The 21,776-nt window shown below is 39.8% G+C and overlaps 1 protein-coding gene across 2 annotated transcripts; it reads left to right on the forward strand.

The window, feature by feature from the left end:
• The first annotated feature begins 197 nt into the window (after positions 1 to 197).
• Positions 198 to 20,974, forward strand: atp5f1c (ATP synthase F1 subunit gamma). Of its 2 annotated transcripts, XM_069908226.1 has the most exons (9): positions 199 to 309; positions 4,818 to 4,852; positions 6,469 to 6,600; positions 8,605 to 8,809; positions 11,086 to 11,229; positions 13,634 to 13,698; positions 15,320 to 15,475; positions 17,002 to 17,098; positions 20,828 to 20,974. In XM_069908226.1, exons 1-9 carry the CDS (start codon positions 227 to 229, stop codon positions 20,829 to 20,831), a joined length of 921 nt encoding a protein of 306 aa, XP_069764327.1. In that variant the 5' UTR covers positions 199 to 226; the 3' UTR covers positions 20,832 to 20,974. The 2 variants fall into 2 exon arrangements, with proteins under 2 accessions (XP_069764328.1, XP_069764327.1); XM_069908227.1 differs by lacking the exon at positions 20,828 to 20,974 and having other exon boundaries at positions 198 to 309; positions 17,002 to 17,102.
• Positions 20,975 to 21,776: the final 802 nt, after the last annotated feature.

The following is a 21,776-nucleotide window of genomic DNA, read 5'->3' on the forward strand; positions in this document are numbered from 1 at the left end:
GACTCGGTGACGTCAGCCATTCCCGTGATCAATGAGGACCCAATAAAAGTGGCAAACGTTATTCCATTAGAAACTCTTAATATCTGGGGAGATAATTAGGAGAATAAAATAAACCCGTGGAGGGGATTTGCAATTCAATGATTCATTGAAACCAAGAGCCACTTGGGGAACGACAACCCCCAGAATGCACTGCGGCCCGCGACCGACGCGGTCGGGAGTGCCACGCATGTGTGTTGGCGGCGGGCTGACCTTCAGCGGCGGATTCACCATGTTGGCGAGAGCAGGCGCCGTGGTCTTCGTGCCCCGATGGTAACTGCAACGAACCCCGCCGCGAAGCTTCTTAGCTCCTCGCCCCGCGCTTTGGTCTCTCTGTCGTGGCGCTGAGGCGACCCCCGGCTGGGCAGGGAGGTGACCTCCTTTCCCCCCCCCCCCCCCCCCCCACCTCCCGGGGACGGGGAGGCACTGGGCCTTCTCCCATCTCCCACCATTGAGTTCTTAGCTGTCAGGGCCCCTCTGGGATTGTGGAGAAATTAACAAATTTGCCCTCCATAACGATGATAACGGGGTAAATCGGGATTGACACCGAGATTTGAGGCGTTGTGGACAGTGAGGAAGGTTTTCGAAGCTTGCAGGGGGATCTGGACCAGTTGGGGAAATGGCCGATGGAATCTAATGCAGACAAGGGTTGCATTTTGGAAGGACAAACCAAGAAAGGACGTACCCGGTAAATGGTCGGGCACTAAGGAGTGGGGTAGAACAGAGGGAGCTGGGAATGCGGGTACATAATTCCCTGAAAGTGGGGACAGGGTTGTCAAGAGGGCTTTTGGCATACTGGCCTTCAAAAATCAAAGAGGAGTTGGGATGTTGTGGTCGAGTTGCATCAGTTATCGGTGAGGCCAAATTTGGAGGATTGTGTGCAGTTTTGGACAGGAAAGACATGAATAAAATTGAAAGAGTTGCAGAGAAGATTTACGGGCATGTTGCTTGAACTTCAGGAACCGAGTTAGAAGAATGAGGGGAGATTTGATCGCTCTATTTAAACTTACGAGAGGGGTAGACAGAGTAAATGTAGGAAGGCTTTTTCCACTGAGGGTTGGTGCGATACAAATCAGAGGATGTGTGTTAAGGGTCAAAGTGGGAAAAGTTGAGGTGAAGAGCTGCATACAGAGTGGTGGGAGTGTGGAATGAGTTGCCAGATGAAGTGGTGAAAAGGGGTTTAATTTTTAAGAAGAATTTGGACAGGGACATGGATTAAAGGGTATGGAAGGCTATGGATGGGGTATACGTCAGTGTGACTAGGTAGAATAATAGTTTACACAGACAAGAAGGGCCTTTTGCTGTGCTATGTTGTTTTATGGTTCTAAATCTACACAAAGCAAACAATGGAGGTGCTCAGTGGGTCAGGGGTAAATGTAGTCTATGTTACAGGTTGGGACATTTTATCTAAAACAAAAGACTTTACAATATTTACAACATGCACCTTAGTGCAACTAGATCGTGCTATACAAGTGGTTTGTCCCATTTAGATTAGATTTCAGATTTATTGTCAGAGTACAGACATGACATCACATACAATACAACCCTGAGATTCTTTTTCCTGCAGACCAGGCAGAATCACCACTTATTTGTTATCCCTCTAAACCTTCTAAATCCTAGATCAAATTGGCTTCTGCCCAAGCACTTCTGCAAAGCACTCTAAATTTTTGACCTTGAAGTATATTGTTCCCTCATCCTTTCCCTTTTTCATGCTGTGTCCCTTTATTTTTTTAAGTCGCTTTCTAGTTCACTATTCGTGCTCCTGATCTGTTTTTTCCCAACCTTGAGGGCTCAAGCCAAATGTTGGTTATCTTGATATTTACTACACAAAGTCTAGTGTTTAAACTGCTGAATTTCTTCAGCATTCTGTTTTTATATTGATTACTCTGCAAACTTTTTGTGTTTTATTCAATATAGTCCTTGTCTTTTCCTCACTCCTTCCTCATGGTTCTAATTTGAAAACTGACCTCCCACTCTCCCACAATTCTGAGGAAGAGTCTAACTCAAGATACTTCACGGATACTTTTGGCTGAGTTCCTCCCAGGTTTTACTTTGTTTCCCATTCCTGCATCTACAATTTTATTTGTTTGCAAGCCTGGGCTGTAGATTCTTCGTGCAACTGGCAAAGGATTTAAATTTAGACATAAATTATTTTTTTAAATTAAATTTAGACATACAGCATGGTAATAGGTAATTTTGGTCCAAGTGTCCATGCCACCTAATTAGACCTGTTTAACCTACAGCCTCGGTATGCTTTGAACGGTGGGAGGAAATCAGAGTTCCTGGGGAAAACCTATGAAGACACGGGGAGAACATACAAACTCCTTACAGTTAATGCAGGATTCAAACCCATGTCTTGATCGCTGCTGATGTAATGGCGTTGCACTAATTGTGCCGCACGTTTTGTCCTTCTATTGCTATGCTCCCAGGACCTGGTGATGTGTATAGTACCATTCATTTTAAAACACTATTTAGTTTTAATTATATTGCTTTGCTTATCTGATTTATATTCGGCTTTGTATTGTGTTTGCCTACAAAATGTGTCTAGTGTAGTAATGATTATACAAAATGATTTGAGCCGCAGATTTTATACGTGCTGTCTGGATTTGTGGAGTGAAGTAGGATTTCCAGAATTATTTCTTTCTTAGCTGTAATATTGGAGTAAAGACCAGATTGCTGGAATACCCAGCAGGTCAAGTAGCATTTGTGGTAAGAGAGAATTCATAGTTTCAGGTCCAAGACCTTGCATTAGAGTTCATCAAATCCTGTTTTATCTCTCCCTGTAAGTGTCTGACCTGAGTAATACAAGCATTTTCTATTTCATTGCTAGCTTTTAAGCAACTGCAATATTTTGCTTTTGAATCCTATTAAGTATTTAGTTAAACATAACATAACAATTACAGCATGGAAACAGGCCATTAGGCCCTTCTAAAACAGGCCAGAAGGCCCTTAATAGAAGCTTAAGTTGTGCTTAATCGTTGCTCTACAGCTGCACTCATCTTGACTATGTCATGCATCGTAAACTGTGCTTTTCTGTCATAATTTTAGCTTTTCCCATTTGTGGTGGTTCATTTTTTTGCTCAATAAAAGAGGGAAAGAAAACCTGAGATAACATGGCCTTCAGTGATTCATTCATCCAAATGAAACATGCAACTGTTTTATAGATAAAGTAAAAACACAATGCTTGAGAAACTCAGGATAAAATAGGGTACTTTATCTTTCTTTCTTTCTCTTTTCTTTGGCTTGGCTTCGCGGACGAAGATTTATGGAGGGGGTAAATGTCCACGTCAGCTGCAGGCTCGTTTGTGGCTGACAAATCCGATGCGGGACAGGCAGACACAGTTGCAGGGGAAAATTTGTTGGTTGGGGTTGGGTGTTGGGTTTTTCCTCCTTTGTCTTTTGTAACTAATGTTTCTGGCTTGAGCCCTTCAAGGTGTTTTATGTATTCTTATAGAATGTCTGCATTTTATCCAATAGTATAACCATATTGTCCAATTTGTCCGTGAACTACTCTTTGCAGACGATGCCGCTTTAGTTGCCCATTCAGAGCCAGCTCTCCAGCGCATAACGTCCTGTTTTGCGGAAACTGCCAAAATGTTTGGCCTAGAAGTCAGCCTGAAGAAAACTGAGGTCCTCCATCAGCCAGCTCCCCACATCTCCATCGGGTACACAGAACTCAAAACGGTCAACCAGTTTACCTACCTCGGCTGCACCATTTCATCTGATGCAAGGATCGACAACGAGATAGACAACAGACTCGCCAAGGCAAATAGCGCCTTTGGAAGACTACACAAAAGAGTATGGAAAAACAACCACCTGAAGAAACACACAAAGATCAGCGTGTACAGAGCCATTGTCATACCCACGCTCCTGTTCGGTTCCGAATCATGGGTCCTCTACCGGCATGACCTACGGCTCCTAGAACGCTTCCATCAGCGCTGTCTCCGCTCCATCCTCAACATTCATTGGAGTAACTTCATCACCAACATCGAAGTACTCGAGCTGGCAGAGTCTGCAAGCATCGAGTCCACGCTATTAAAGACCCAACTGCGCTGGGTGGGTCACGTCTCCAGAATGGAGGACCATCGCCTTCCCAAGATCGTTTTATATGGCGAGCTCTCCACTGGCCATCGAGCAGAGGTGCACCAAAGAAGAGGTACAAGGACTGCTTAAAGAAATCTCTTGGTGCCTGCCACATTGACCACCGCCAGTGGGCTGATATCGCCTCCAACCGTGCATCTTGGCGCCTCACAGTTTGGCGGGCAGCAACTTCCTTTGAAGAAGACCACAGAGCCCACCTCACTGACAAAAGACAAAGGAGGAAAAACCCAACCCCAACCAACCAATTTTCCCTTGCAACCGCTGCAACCGTGCCTGCCTGTCCCGCATCGGACTTGTCATTCACCAACGAGCCTGCAGCAAATCTTCGTCCGCAAAGCCAAGCCAAAGATACCCATACCACAGACAACTTATTACAACACCATTAAACATTATTCCTCCCATTTTACATACAACACATCTTTATTAATGCATCTACAGATTTAGAAAATTTGCTTTAGGTTGGCCTTCCAGTGGATTTTTCAGGTATAAACATGAACCTCGAGAACAGTTAAGCATCTCGACATGAGCCATGTGAACACAAAACCAGTTAATCTTGTATTGTGACCGGATGGCTGAAATCTGTAATGTTGGTTTCTTTCTGCATGTGTATACATGTATCACTCTAATCTAACACATTTTATTTTGAGCTGCATGCTAATGTGTATTTTTGATTGTTACAGGGGTCAAGTCCGAAACATGGCAACTCTGAAGGATAGTAAGTATCATTCTTTTATTACTGAAAAATATTGTTCCATGTAGATTCAGGTATTGATGAATATCTTAAACCTGAAAAATATAGTTTTGTGACTCAAAGATTTGAATATTCCTGTGATATAATAGGTTTCTTTATTGATGTCTTGCAAGGCATTTCACACCAAGCGATATGTTTTTAAAACAAATGTAGATTTTCTGGTCAAAATTGCAAGAAATATTTAACATAGTGGTTTTCAACCAGTGGGCCACAGTGTGTTTCCAGGTGGGTCTTTAAAAATGTTAAATGAAATACTTTAAATTAGATAAAGGTGTGTTTCTTACAGAGCTGCCTTTGTCTTGAAAATATTGCTCAGTCATTGCCATTAGTGGGCCATGGAATGTTAGGCCAGAATCCAGGTAGGCCTTTTTCAACTGAAAAAGGTTGAGAACCATTGATTTAGCAGAATGGGCCACACCAGTGGAGAGGTTGTATGAAACTATCTAAACCTACTTCATGATCAATCTAACCCTTCCCTCCTTCACAGCCAATAACTATCCATTTTAAATCCATGGGCTTATCTGAGTCTTTTAAATGTCCCTTTTGTATCAGCCTCCACCACCTTCTCTGGCAGTGTTGCAGGCACCCATCATTCTGCTTCTTTTTTTTTAAAACTACCTCTAATATCTCCCCAAAACTTTCCTCCACTCTCCTTGAGTGGATATCCTCTTGTATTGACCGAGTGCCTGGGGAAAAAGTGCTGGCTATCCATGCATCTCCTAATCCTTTTAAGTTGCCTCTCATCCTCTGTTGCTCCAAAGAGAAAAGTCCTCGTCTCTCAATCTTTCTTCATAAGGCCTATTTCTTCAATCCAGACAACATCTTGGTAAATTCCCTCTGCACTCTGAAGCTTCCACATATTTCCTGTAATGAAGTGATCAGAACTGAACTCTTTCGTCTCATCAGAGTTTTACAGAGCTGCAAGATTACATTGTAGCTTTTGAACTTAATCCCTGATGAATGAAGTCCAGTACAGCATATGCCTTCTTAACCACCCTATCAACGATACTGTTAACATTTCAATGGAGAAAGAGTTAACATTTCATGATGATGACCTTCCTTCTGAACCATCAGGATAATGACCTGAAGTGTTAAAATGCCGAAAAAGGAAAGCAATTTCAATCATATTAAATATCTGCAGGTTTTTTTTTTATTTTTGAGCTTGTCCTGGCTGTTTTCCCATTTTATAATTTTGATAAAGATACTAATGGAACAGTTAGCTTTCTGAATACATTTTACCAGAAGTTTGTGTGTGTTAATGAATGCAGAACAAATATTTCATGTTGGGCTATGATTAAAACTGATTATTTTCCTTTTTTTAAACTAATCTTGAGTTATAGAAACCTGGGCTAATGTCTGGGTATTGCATACTTCATTTACTGAAGCATAATTGCTCATTAGATTTCAACCATGTCAAGTCTGAAATTTTCACTGAGATCATTTGTATTGAAATGAGTCTAACAAAGCTCATTTCTAACAATTCTTCAAGAATGATACAAGTATAACATTAATATTGTGTTGTGGTGATCAAGTTCTGCCCCAGATTAAATGATGCCTGATAATGTTTATCTTATTTTCAGTCACCCGGCGCTTGAAGTCCATCAAAAATATCCAAAAGATCACCCAATCCATGAAAATGGTGGCTGCTGCAAAATATGCAAGAGCTGAAAGGGAATTGAAGCCAGCAAGAGTTTATGGAACAGGAGCTCTTGGTATGTCAGTGGCATTCAATATGGTGACTTCTACTTTAGAGGTTGCAGGAGGGATTGCCTTGTACTCGTGGATGTGGGCGTGATGGTCAAAAGTCTATTTTTATTTGAGTGCCAATGAGTATTTTGTGGGCTAGAAGACAGGCTCACGGCTAAAACATATTGGTTTACACTTTTTACAAAGTTCAGTCAGCATTGCTCACTTTAGCCACTCAGTCAATTACCTCTTCTACCTGGGGAGACAGAATCAGGTGAGGCTGCATCTTCAGCCTGCTGGGTAGGCCTCTAGAGCTGCTGTATTCTTTCTCTACTTTTAGCCTTCTTGTAAGGCATTTCAACACTTCAAAATTCTTGATGATGCTGCCAGCCCGCGACCCATCTCCCCACTCACCCCTCTCCCATCAAGTCAGCGGCGGCGGGGAGCCATTGGGGCAGCAGGGACCATCAGGGGGCAGCCGGTGCAGACCGGGCCACTCTCTGCATCTCAAAATGCATTGTCAACGGTAATCGAACGGTAGGCCACTGCCTGGACTGCTGTTAACATACTTTAATACAATCACAGGATCTCTGTAGGTTATGGCTTACTCCATCAATTACTCTTTAGTGTCCCTAATTTAACAGTTTAAATACAGTAACTATATTGGTCAACTATATATATTCAGTAAATGAACAGTGACTTGTGTGATTGAAATGCTTTGGCTTCACAATGTAACCTGTACCATTTTGTTCATAATGGATCATGTTTTTGGAAGATTCTTGGTCTTTTTTTTTTCATGATTTCTTTTGAACTTCAATTTGTGATCCACAATTGTTGCTTAACCTTGTTCTTTAATGATGGTGACTAATAGTGGGCTTTGAATATGCAAATATCATCAGAAAAGTGTCAACCAAATAGAAAAGGGTTTTGCTCATTTAAAAAAAAAGAGAATAATATTCCAAGGCAATTCTTCTCAAGGACTGAAAAGTAGGATCACATTGACCAGAAAAAGATTTACTTCAAAGATTGAATAAATGTGGGATGAGTTTGTAATTCAAACGATTGTTATCAAGTAGGATGTGGCTGTTGTGCGGTTATGAGTTGGTGGCCACCATTAATTACCTTTGAAAAGATTATGATGGCTGAATTACTTCTTTAGCCATTTCAAAGGGCAACCAAATGTCAACCTCAAATGCTGGACAGAAAGAATTTCTAAGCCTGGGAGAGCAGAGGTAAGTCAGGAATTCTGTATTCGAAGTGTTTTGCGTGATAATGGACATTGAAAGTTGATGAAAGAAAAATAAAGATGGCAAGTTTATTTATTGTTAACTTTCCATTCAAGTATGGATCGTGTTAATGAGCTAATCATTTCAAAAAATGAGGCCTTTGTATACATTTACAAAATTACTTTATTGCAGCTGTGTGCTTCTACCCTTCTCCTTCCTTCAGAATTTGTCACTGAATTCATTACCTTTTCAGCATTCTAATGTTTCAGGAGATCACCAAATATTCATTGGTGCACCTTGAAGAGCGATGAGCTTTGGTGTCCTGCTCGATGCAGTTCCTTGGCTTTCCAAAAAAAAGTCTATAGTCCAGTCATTTGTATGAGCCCCTTGGCTTGCAAGCTTTTTTTAAAATTTTTTTTTTTTTTCACACCATAAATCGCATTAACCATGATACACACTTTTTCCTTTTCACACATATACAGTGCCATTTTCTCCCCCCCCCCCCACCTCCCTCCTCCCATCCCACCCTCCCTACCTCCCCCCTCCCATCCATTTAAGGTATAAAATCTAGGATACATTAAACCAGTCAGACAATGTTGTCATTCAATAAAAATACACCAGAAATTCCACTGAGTTCATTCTTTTCATTTCCTTTTCCTTCCGTTAACTTAGGTAGTGATTGTCCCCGGTAGGTTTTCGCTATTGTGTTTGGCTTGCAAGCTTGAAGTTTCAAATTGAAATTATCCTGAAATGATTTTAAATGCTTCGCATGTGTAACCTTTTATTGTTGGCCTTTATTCCTAGCTCTATATGATAAGGCTGAAATTAAGGCTCCTGAAGACCAAGCCAGACATCTGATTATTGGAGTATCCTCTGACCGTGGTCTCTGTGGTGGAATCCACAGTAATATTGCTAAAAATATAAGAAGTCAAATACAGGAACTGACCTCTTTAGGTAAAGAGGTCAAGGTTGCTACTGTTGGGGAGAAGCTGAGAGTACTACTGCATCGGTAAGTATACTAGTGGCTTCATGTAAACATGCATCCTTCATAAAAATGACCTTGTTAACTTGTCTTTGGCTGAAACAATATGGTCTTGAACTATAATGGTCTATTGGTACAAATTTGTGCACGGCCAATTGACTGTTTTAAGAGGCTTACCTCCCTTCTTAACATTGCAGAAAAATGTGAATACCTTAGATTGGTTTCTAGAGCATTATTAAAGTCCTGGTATTGTAGCTTCTTGATTTTTGCCTCTAACTTGGGTCATCATTTTCCAGCGTGGAAACAGGCCATTCATACTGACCAAATTGCCAACCTGAGTGAGTAATGCTTGCTTACGTTTGGCCCACATTTCTCTAAACCAAGGGTGGGCAATTGTTTTTAAAATTGAGATACCACTTGAAGTATTCCCTATGCCATAGGAGCTCTGTGATTACCTGTAGTAAGGGATTGCTTAAGGTGGTATTTGAGGGAGTGGGGAAAGGTTGAGAACCACTCTTCTAGACCCAATTGTTACTGAAATATTTTGCTTGAGAAAAATTGTTATTGACCCATTTTCTTTGGAGTTATGAAACCATGCATATAACAAGCCAATTAGGTATGATTAAAACAGTGGTTTTCAAACCTTTTTCTTCTCACTCACATACCACTTTAAACAATCCCTTACGACCGTATTTTACAAACCAGGTATCCCCCACACATTATATGCGTGTGTGCTATACGAGCGTATTCTTACATGATGAAAGAATGCACACAATTTATAGCAGGCATGGGAAAGTCAAACTGATCATTTATAGCAGGCATGGGAATATAATAGTGGCATTGAAAGAACATGCACAATTTATAGCGGCCATGGGAAATACACCGCAATTTATAGCGAGTGTGTGAATATAATGGCGGCATTGCAAGAACGCACACAATTTATAGCGAGCGTGGGAAATTTTGATCTTGGGAATATCTCTTTGTACTGAATGCCATGGTATTCCTATAACAGGACATTCTAGCCAGGGCACTGCACCTTATCAATGTTAATTGCCCAGACCTGTCTCTAAGGGAGGAGATTTAACATATCAAATGCCTGTGATTTGAGACATTAGAATTAAAATTAAATTCATCTTAACTCTGAAGCCTGTCTTTGATCTATTTAATTGTTAATGTGTTGACAGGATATCATCTATATAATGCGTGATTGACACCACTTGGGGAAGATGATTGGGTATTAATTGTAGGAGATTAACTGTGGGAGATACTGGTATGTGCTTGTCCCGTGTTCCATTTAAATGCAAATTGCTTTTGTCAGTCAGAATTTCGAATACCATACCTTGGTATATATTTGTGTGTGTTATTCAAAAATATTTTTACACAATTTGTGATTTTCTGCATGTTACATGCATGTGCGCATTATATGAATGAAAATATGGTAATCATAGAGCACTTATGGCATAGGGAATACTTAGTGTTATGTCAGTTTTTAAAAAAAGGTTGCTCATCCCCTGCTCTAAACCTTTCCTATCTATGTTCCTGTTGGATTGGTATTCAATATATTACTTCCCTCCCCTCCGTGGAGTCCATCTACATCACCCCAGGAATGGCAGCAAAACTGCCTAAGGATCATCGCATCTAAGATGCGCTCTTTTCCTTTTCCCATTCGGGAGAAAGCTCAAGAGTGAAGGCTGGCACGTCCACAGACTTAAAGACCATTTCTTCACTGTAGCCATGAGGCTCCTGAATGGATCTATAACAGTGCTCTCATGCTACCTTTGCTTGGAACTAATTGGTCTTTTCATTGCAACCCACTACTCTGTAAATTGTGCTCTACACAACTAAATGAATGTTAGAGAAAATCTGTTGGATTGCTTGGAGAAGAACCTTTTTCTCTCTACCAAGTAGAATGTGATAAATAAAACCAAGCTTCATAATAGTGATGCTGATTCTTTAGTTTTGCAGTGAAGAATTAGGCTGGTTTTTAAGATTCCTTATAAAATATTAGTGAATAGGAGTGGAGGAAAGAATTACAGTAAAACCCCTGTTATCTGGAATTCAAGCAACCGGAAAATTCACTTACCCGGCATCTACCGATCCCCAGAGGTGCCAGATACAAGGGGTTTTACTTTTATCTGAACAACAACTCGAGTTGATTTACAATTTTGTATGGTACATTACTGGCTTGATAGTATAAGATTTCAATGAACCAAAAAAATTACACGTTCTAAAACCTAATTCTAAAAATGTTGGGAATGTAGAGAAGATGTATAAGCTGTTTTCATTTTTGTTTTCATTCACAGAAATTATGGAGGTAACCTCTTATTGACGTTCAAGGAAGTAGGCAGGAAACCACCAACATTTGGTGATGCTTCATTTATTGCCACTGAGCTCCTGAACTCTGGTTTTGAGTTTGATAAAGGTTCTGTTATATTCAACAAATTTAAGTAAGTTCCTAAGAATAATTTAGTGCTATTTTGAAACTGCTGCTGGAAACCTGGATCTTGTTTGCAGTTCCCATCCAATATGATGATAGTTCCTTCTCCCCTCGCCACTTAGCTGTCAGCATGTTAATGTCCTTATTTTCCAAAGTGACCGCCTTTATTCAAACTGCCATCGCTATCTCCTCATCTATTTGCTGATGCCTCTCCTAAGTGGTATAGGTTCCTAATTTTCTGTTCTGATCCTCTATCTGGCTCCTGCCTTGCTCATAATTACCCCAAAAATTCCATGATTATGACCCAGTGCAGAAACCCACTTCTCCAGGTCCAATGGCTGCTTTTGAGTATTTTACAAATTAAATTTAGAAAGTAGCTCAACATAGCCAGTATGTGGGGTTCTTAATCAGTATCAGAGTTCTCTTTAAATCTAGTTATTAATTAAATCTGTGTGCTTGAGATATTCTAAATGGCCTTAATTTTTCCCATCATTCCAAAATGATGTTAACTCAATGTAAAACAAAACATTCCAACTTAACACTGGAAGATGGTGTTGATTAATTTTGAGCCCCTGACTTTGATACTGTCCATCAAGTAGCTGTGGGAGATGTAAACTTTCAGTCGAGCTTTGTAGTTGGTTTCTGAACCCTTGTTTAGTTCTTAATCAATTATCTTTTGTATCAGGTTTTCAAATGTGTTTACCAATTTCCACAATATGCCCATTTATTCATCACAGTTATTTTATTCACATTCTATTTCCCACTGGATTATTTCTCCCAGATATCCTGATTGTTGGGTTATCAGCTCCGCCATCCACAAAATGCTATTTTAAAACCACTTGTCCTGTCTTGCAGTGCTTTGTTCTCAGCCCTGTTTTGTGATGCTGGGTCCCAAATCTTTGAATTTAAAGTGATTTAAATTTAGACATTCAGCATGCTAACTGGTCCTTTCAGCCCATGACCCATGCCACCCAATTAACCTACAACCCCTGCTGCGTTTTGAACAGTGAGAAGAAACCCAAGCCCCTGGGGAAAACCCACGCAAACGCAGGGAGAACGTATAGACTCCTTACAGGCAGCGCTGGATTCGAACCCTAGTCTCGATTCCTGACGCTGTTACAGGATTGTGCCAACAGCTTCGCTAACTGTGCCGTCAGATTTGGTTTTGAGTTTTGGAATCCTTTCCATAAATTACTATATTTGGTCTTCTATCATTCAAATTATTTCAGTTCGTTATCCTATCAGTTTTTTCTAGTCCTCCTTTTTAGCCACTTCAATTTTCTAATTTTTCTCATGTCAGATAAGTGAACTCTCTTTTCAGATGCATGCTAAGTATTCTGGCATTTTGTTTTCTATGTATTATTCCATCCCTTTGCTGTAGAACATATTCCAATCCCTGCAGCTAATCATGTGGTATTTTTTTTGTTGCTTTTAAACTGGATTGTTTAGCTTCCCTCATAACTTCTGCATTGCTTGACTTTATTTCATTTCCTTCAAGTGCCTTGACATGGTTTTCTGCATAAACTGTTTAGGTAAATAACTTGCTGCAATTTTTTTGTTCCATTCTTTTATTCTAAACTTGCAATGTGGAAGCAAGGGACATGTTGGGTCCAGTATCTCATATACTGAGGCCCAACTGTTTAACAGTAGAAGTTGTACAGTACAGAAACAGACCCTGCTCCTCCACTGCAAACATGAAGCTTATCATTGCTAATCCCATTTGTCCAAGAGGCTTGTGTTTGAAGAAAGCTAGAGTGATGAGCCGTTGCAAGGATAATTTCTTGTATTCAGGGAATGGAAATATATGAATCATGTACAGGCAAAGAGATTTGATTTAATTTGGCATTATGTTCAGTGCAGACGATGTGGTCCAAAGGTTTGTACCTCTGCTGTTATCCTATGATCTCCACCAACTTGTACAGCTCCATTGCAGCCATTCTCAACCTTTTTTTGGTATCTCTTTCCCCCCACCCAACTAGGAATCTGCTTAAAGTTTGAGCCCCTTCCCTATGAAGCAGTCAAGTTTCGTTTCTTCCATACTTCTCCCCTACCAACTACATTTAAAAAAAATAAATAAATAAATTTATGTTATGCGAGGTAAAATGAAACCAAGACCTTTACTTTAATGTACTGTGGCTGTGGCCCTGTGAGGGGGGGTGGGGGGGGTGCATGGAGTACCTGTTGACTGCTCGAGCTGTCAGAACTATTAACAAGAGAAAATGTTGATATGAAAACAATGAGGTTACTGATTCTTGCACACTGTACATAACTGACTCATAAGACATTAATTGCAGTGAATCGAGACATAGAACTTTTCCATTTTTAAGGAGTGGGTAACTTGAATGGGCTCGATATGCAATCCTCTGAAGATCACCTGTGTTTTATACCTTGAATGTTGCCATCTCTGTTTTCAGGTCTGTGATTTCCTACAAGACTGATGAGCAACCTGTGTTCTCCTTTGAGACCCTTACAAATTCTGGTGAGTTACAATGCTATGAAGCTTGCAGCAGTTCCCATATTTTCAGATTGTACTGCCGTTCAGATCAGGTTTTCCTTTTTGAATGATGTGAATCACACCGTACAGCTGAGTCTATAGCAATTAGTTCATCTTTATTCCCTGGGCAGAGCAGTTATCTCTGCATGCTAAAATTGTAGAAATGTTGGAAAAATTCCATTACAGGCTATTGGAAATTGGGTTATCTAATCACAAGATAAAGGAACAGAAGTAGGCCATTTGAGTCTACTCTGCCACCCCTCCATGAGCTAAACCATTCTCACATAGAGTTCCAATTTCTGGCTTTTTTCCCCCCATAACCCTTGATACTAATTAGATACCTATCAATGGCCTCCTTAAACACCCCAATGATTGCGCCTCCACAGCTGTATGTAGCAATGAATTCCATAAGTCCATGACTCTGGCTAAAGAAATTTCTCCTCATCTGTTTTAAATGGGTACCCTCTAATTCTAAGACTGTGCCTTCTTGGACTGGACTCACCCACCAAGGGAAACATTTTATTCACATCTATTCTCTCCAATCCTTTCAGCATTCGAAATGTATCTAGGAGATACCCTCTCATTCTTCTACACTCCAATGAATACAGTCCAAGACCCGCTAAACGTTCCTCACATGTTAGCCCTTGCATTCCAGGAATCATCCTCATAAATCTCTGAACTCTTTCTGACATCAGTACATACCTTCTAAGATGAGGGGCCCAAAACTGCAAACAGTACTCCAAATGAGGTCTCACCAGTGCACCATACAGGCTCATCAACACCTCCTTACTCTTGGACACTATTCCTTTTTAAATGAATGCCAACATAGCATTCGCTTTCTTTACTACCGATCTAACCAGTTGGTTAACCTTTAAGGTATGTTGCACAAGGACCCCCAAGTCCCTCTGCACTATAATTTCCCGTTTTCTCTCTCCCTCCCTCCTTTCTTAAAAAGCGGCACCACATCAGCCACTCTCCAATCCTCAGGGACCTCCCCGTAATCTATTATGGTCGTCATTTACTCTCAAATCTTCCATGCATTGAGTTGCTTGATTATGGCTGCAAGAAGCAGTTCTTTTGAATATATTTTGTAGCATCAGGGAAAGTGTTCCGATCTTTTTATAAATGGTGACCAACTATTTCAGTGATTATTCCCTTTAAATGTACAGTAAAACCCCTGGTATCCAGCATCCATGCTGGATACATTAATTTTATGGTTGCTTGAGATGGCATTGCGTGATTGACAACCGATTGTGAGGCGCGCCAATTTTAAACTTGCGTAATTTTCGCAACTTTTTTTTTGCTGGTTGCTTGAGGTTGCCAGTTGCCTGAATTCCAAATAACAGGGGTTTTACTATATTCAGTTCAGATTAAAACTAATTTTACATTTATCTCCAAGACCCATCAGTATGTTGATGCATAATAGAATGAGTCTAATTGAATTGTGAACTGTCCAAACCAGCACCATCGTGATGCCATAATGTAGATGATGATTCTTGCATTTAGTGTGTTGGGATCGAAGAGAAATTATTTGCATGAATCCAGGAGATCCTGTGTAATCATTTTAATATCTTTGCCATTAATCACATTTTAATTTCATTTCTAGAGAAGATTAGTGTTTATGATGACATCGACGCTGATGTTCTGCGAAACTACCAGGAGTTTTCCCTGGTGAACATAATTTTCTTTGGCTTAAAGGAATCCACAACAAGCGAACAAAGTGCTCGGATGACTGCCATGGACAGTGCCAGCAAGAATGCCTGTAAGAAAAATGCAATTTGGATAATCTTTTAGACTTTAGCCTATTGGCCCTTCAAATTTAAGAGCACAAGTTGAAGCAGTTCAAATTTTGATTGTATTAAGAGATTTTGTTTTGTCTCTTTTGTTATGAAATGTGTCAAAATTAAATGCACAATTTAGAAAAGACATTTAAAATATCCCAGCACTTCGTATTTTCATTGTTCTTCTCCACTACTCAATAAAACCATGGCTGCTCTGGCTGTGGACTTGGCTGCACCATCCTGCCCTTTCCCCATATTTAACTCTGTCTTTAATGATGCTTCCTTGGGCAGAGAATTCTACAAATTTATCTCCTGAAAAGATGAGCTGTTATGGACCTTGGTTAGAATTCCAGGCTCCTGGATTCTAGGGAAGAAATTGGTTTTAGATTCAGTCATTCTTGTACGCTTGGAGGGGGCATAAATTGAATGGCTATGTCATTTGTGTTTTACAGAGGATAGGAAGAAGTGCCAAATAGAGATGTATCCAAAAAATAGTTCCTTTAGACCATTAACCCATTGGATTCAGTGTTCCTGTTTTCAGGGACTACCAAGTGTATATACTCCATGTCCTGATTTACAGGGTTTACCAATGGGCCCAGTCTGGAGTATACATTATGAAAGGTTAAAAAAGTGACTGGAGTCCTGGGTGGTGTGGAACTTTAGAAGATGTGAGGTGGTGAGAGGATACAGATAACCTGCTATGTCATGTTTGCCCAAATTTTTACTGTATATTTCTTGTACCTTTTGTTACAATACTTGTTGAATTTAAATGAACAATTGAGAAAAGACATTCAAAATATTCTTGTACTTCATATTTTCATGAGCTGCCTTTAACTACCCCAGATAATATTTCATTGGTGCACAATAGAATCATGTCATTGACTTAATTCTATATTCTATTCCTTGTTTGACATCAGATATGTGATTTTATGATATTCAATTGGTTGGTGCACCAGTTGCGGCTCTGGTACCCAAGGTTATACAATATTCTCTCATCTCTATCCTACTCCACTGTTGCCTCTCCCTGTTCTCTATTTCCCCCTTAACTCCACAATTCTGAGCGGCAAATAGATGTTTGTCATTAGGAAATAGAAAAGGGGAGAGCAATATTTCCAGTCCCATAGTTTATCAATCCCATCATTCTCTTTGTACCATTTAATCTGGCAATTTGTGTATCTCCTTGTCTTGCATTTTGTGAAAGAGTTGCAATAATGTTTATCTCAAATGTTGAAAAGAGATGGGGGGGGGGGGGAATGTCCCTGATACCTAGTCTGAAATTCCATAAATATAAAAAAAATTAATATATATCTGAAGAGATTAATTTGATTCCCTAGTTCACATTTTTAAAGTGAAAGCAAATCATTTTTAGGTGACTTGGTTGATAGTCTACATTTTTATAAAGAAAAATACCAGTTATTTCACTATGTGTGGGCAGCCAAAGTTCTAAATGTTAGATAAAGATGTGATTAATGATCAAGAGAATTAATATAACAAATGTTTGTTTTAGCTGAAATTATTGACAAGTTGACGTTGACATACAATCGTACTCGCCAAGCTGTCATTACCAAGGAGCTGATTGAGATTATCTCTGGTGCTGCTGCTCTGTGAGTATAGTGTGGAACGTGGAAACTGTTTGATTCAGGTTTGCTCTGAATTACTGTGTAGGAGAGAAAAGTAATAGTCAAACTGAGAAACTAGGCAGAAATTTGCAAAACAAATTGACATTCAATTTCAAATCCAGATCCTGGAATGTAAAACTCCTAATAAAAATAATTAAGCCAGAATTAAATACAAGGCCAGGAATTGTGTTAGACCGTGAAATTATTAAAAACTTTGAACACCCGATATTGCTCAAAAAGAAAACATAGTTGTTCTGGAAGTCAAATATTTTAACTACTTTGTTGACCGGCCAGATCATAAAATGGTATTTATTATTGAATTAATGGCAAATATTTTTGGTTACAACTTCCAAAATTGTGATTTAACTATATTCATTTGAGATTCCAAAATCCTACAATAAAATTAGAGGCAACCAATTCAAATTGATGAAATTTGCCTTTTTTTTTTGCAAGAACTGCCTGCTTTCATTCAGCTTCTTTGTGCCCCATATTATTTAATATTCCTCCTTTTCAAATGACTATTTATCTTTCCAACAAGAATTTGCAGCCTAAAGTTATTTTGTGCCTAGGATTCAGTGCTAAAAATGTCACTAATGTCCTTCCTGTGATTATTATCTATTTCTTGTGTCTAGTGAAATCAATGTTCTTGTGATTGTGCAACTTTCATAATTCCAAAGACCTCTATTCTATGGAAATTCTTTTGTTCTCCACTTCATTTAAATTTTACCAACTGTTGCACTTTTATCTCATTACAAATATTTATCTCTTCATATGTGTTCCATCAATTAAACCTTCCATTTATCTTATTCTTTTCAGAATCCTTTCTTAATGATATGCTCCTGTCAGTTAAGCTTGGTTATATTTGCTCATTCATTGGTTGAGTTTTGTGGGGCATTTAGGTGGCTATAAATCACATGCAGCTGTAGATTGTGTCCCTTTTTGTATTATTTTATGCTACTGTGATCAAATTATATATTGTGACCAACTTAAATGGCAATATGTGGATCCCGTGTTAATCAGGCCTCTTTTGCAATTTATTGGTTCATCTGATGAGTGCTTTGAGTGAGCCCTATCACACCATTTAATTGCTTCTGGACCTCAACTTATCCCAGACCTATTTCTTTCTGTAGCAGACCCCATTAGCCAATCATGTGCTGCAGAAATGACACTGTACATTTGTGCAAATAATACTAAATAATGCATTATTGTTTTGGTGGCTACATTTTTGAAAGGGCCTTGCATATCACTTTTAGTATCTGGCTTCCTGTTTTTGTTCCTTTGATTTTAATGTAGCTACTACCATGGTTGCATGCATGTATTTCATGAATCATTATTTCCTTCTTTCTATGATTACAAGGAGTTTTTAAATGCCTATTTGGCACAAAGGTAAGGTTTAATCCTGGCATTTGCCACTTAAGTAGAGGTGAAAAAATTAAATGTTTAAAATCTGCTGTGTCAATCGTACAACAGACAGCTGAATGGTTTCTTGTTTAGCTCCTAAGAATTTAGTTTATTGTAGACTAAGGAAATCAAGTGCATTATCAAGTCCAAAGGGAGTAATTATAAGATAGCGAAGCGGAGTGGGAAATTAGAGGATTGGGAAACCTTCAAAGAACATCAGAGGGTAACTAAGAAAGCCATAAGAGACGGGAAAATGAAGTACAAGAGGAAATTAGCAGATAATATTGCGGAGGATAGCAAAAGCTTTTTTAAGTATGAGAAGAGGAAGAAATTGGTTCGGTCTAAAATTGGCCCTTTGAAAATGGACAAGGGTGAAATTATTACCGGAAACAAGGAGATGGCAGAGAAATTTAACAAATACTTTGCAACTGTCTTCACCAAGGAGGATATAGGTTATAGTCAGTTAGGGGGTAGTGGTCATGCGGTACCAAGAGACTTGGGGAACTTTACTGGGGAGGTAGGGGATCTAATGGATATCCGGATCCAGAAGCAGGAGGTTATGAGTAAATTGTTGGGACTGAGGGCTGATAAATCCCCAGGGCCTGATGGACTGCATCCTAGGTTGCTTAAAGAGGTGGCTATGGAAATTGTGGAGGCACTGGTCGACATTTTCCAAAGTTCCATAGATTCCGGGGAGGTCCCTGAGGATTGGAGAGTGGCTGATGTGGTGCCGCTTTTTAAGAAAGGAGGGAGGGAGAAAATGGGAAATTATAGACCGGTTAGCCTGACATCAGTGGTGGGGAAGATATTGGAGTCCATCATAAAAGGAGAAATAGCAGAACACTTAGTCAGTAATAATAGTATAAGGGCTAGTCAGCATGGATTCCTTAAGGGTAAGTCATGCTTGACTAACCTTCTGGAATTTTTTGAGGATGTGACAAAGAGGGTGGACTCGGGAGAGCCAGTGGATGTGGTGTATTTGGACTTCCAGAAGGCCTTTGATAAGGTACTGCACGGGAGTCTAGTGGGCAAGATCAGGGAGCATGGTATTGGAGGTAAGGTGCTGACATGGATAGGAAATTGGTTAAGAGATAGGAAACAAAGGGTTGGAGTGAATGGGTCATTTTCAGAATGGCAGGATGTGACGAGTGGAGTGCCTCAGGGATCGGTGTTGGGTCCTCAGTTGTTTGTAGTTTATGTTGATGATTTGGATGAGGGGATTGTGAATAACATGAGCAAATTTGCAGATGACACTAAACTGGGTGGCGGTGTGGGGTGTGAGGAGGATGTAAGGAAAATGCAGAGGGACTTGGACAGGCTGGAGGAGTGGGCGGCTAAATGGAAGATGAATTTCAATGTGAACAAATGTGAGGTTATTCATTTTGGGGGAAGTAATAGGAAAGCTGAGTATTATTTAAATGGACACAAGCTAGGGAGTGGGGAAGTGCAAATGAATCTGGGTGTACTTGTTCACCGGTCACTGAAGGCATGCAGGTTCAGAAAGCTGTGAAGAAGGCAAATGGAATGTTGGCTTTCATAAAGAGGGGATTGGAGTATAGGAACAGAGACGCCCTTCTGCAGTTATACAGAGCCCTGGTGAGACCCCACCTGGAGTATTCTTCCAAACTTGAGGAAGGACATACTAGCTATAGAGGGTGTGCAGCGCAGATTTACAAGGTTAGTTCCAGGGATGGCAGGGTTGTCATATGCACCAAGGCTAGAAAAACTGGACTTGTATCCATTGGAGTTTAGAAGGATGAGAGGGGACATGATTGAGGTATATAAAATCATCAGGGGGATAGACAAGGTGAAGTCTGATTACTTGTTCCCAATGATGGGGGAGACGAGGACTAGAGGGCATAGTTTAAGAATACAGGGTAGGCCCTTTAGGACGGAGATGAGAAAGCATTTTTTTACCCAGAAAAGTGTGAATCTGTGGAATGCTCTGCCACAGAGGGTGGTAGAGGCAGATTCGCTGACTATGTTCAAAAGAGAGTTAGATAAGACTCTTGTGGGTAATGGAGTTAAGGGTTATGGGGATAAGGCTGGAAAGGGGTACTGATGGTAATGATCAGCCATGATCTAAAATAGCAGTGCTGGCCCGACGGGCCAAATGGCCTACTCCAGCTCCTATTGTCTATTGTAGATGGAGTGAAAAAATAAATGGTTCCAAATATATGTCAATGCAATTAGGAATACTAAGGCACAAAAGGCATAATCACATTGTAGGGATAAACTTCTGACCTACCTGGAATGTATGAAAGAACATTGTCTTTAGAAAATCATCCTAAAAATATTGTGTTGATTTTGCAGGTAAAAATATGATCCAGAAAAGACCTAAGCAAAAATGAATTAAAAGCACGATCCTTTCGGAAGATTATGATATAGAATTTCTACTAAATTTGTGGAACTCTGAAGTTTGTAAATTATAGTACAATAAAAATCTTACAGTGGACGATATTACATTTTTCTATATCTCCTTAATGTGATTTGTATACTTTACAGTTAAATGCAGTTTTCTTTGGGAATAGTTTGCAAATAGCATTACAAATTAGTTGGTTGTTGGGTTCAACTAGATTATGTACTCATTCTTGGACTCTTAAATAGGGTTTATTAAGCAAAAAGGAATTAGGGGGCAAAAAAAAAATCAAGGTATATCTAGTTTGTCTTCACCCAAGTTGGAGGTAGTGATTGAAAATAATTACTTGTGGAAAAACAAAAGTCTGCAGACACTGTGATTGTAGTAAAAACACACAGAAATGCTGGGGGAACTTAGCCAGTTTTGCAGTGTCCATAGGAAGTAAAGGTTACTTTTTGAGCCCGAGCCCTTCAAGGTATAAGCAAAAAGCAGGCTTGCCCATTCACTGTAATTAAATTTGAACCTGTCAGAGACTAATCCAGCCAATGGTTGGAGAGCTGCACAACTCAGTATATTTTCTAAGTGACATAGTGATGCTTTAGTGGAGCTTCTGCCTCACAGTGCCAGGGCCCCAATTCATTTTTGTCTTTAGGTGCTGTCTCTGTGGAGTTTGCACATTCCTAAGGGTCCATCAGATTCACATCCCAAATAGGAGCAGCTCCAGTTTATTGCCATCTGATTGCACAAGTGTAACCCAACAAAACAGCATTCTCTGGCACAGTGCAAAATATGCAGGTACACAACCAGACATGACGCACATACAAACAGTATGTACGCAGGACAAGAATTCAGGTATGCAAATTTGTTTCACAAAAGAGCCTGATAGTTCGTGTGAGCAGTTCC

This window comes from Narcine bancroftii, chromosome 13 (genome assembly GCF_036971445.1).
Source record: "Narcine bancroftii isolate sNarBan1 chromosome 13, sNarBan1.hap1, whole genome shotgun sequence".
Lineage (NCBI taxonomy): Eukaryota > Metazoa > Chordata > Chondrichthyes > Torpediniformes > Narcinidae > Narcine > Narcine bancroftii.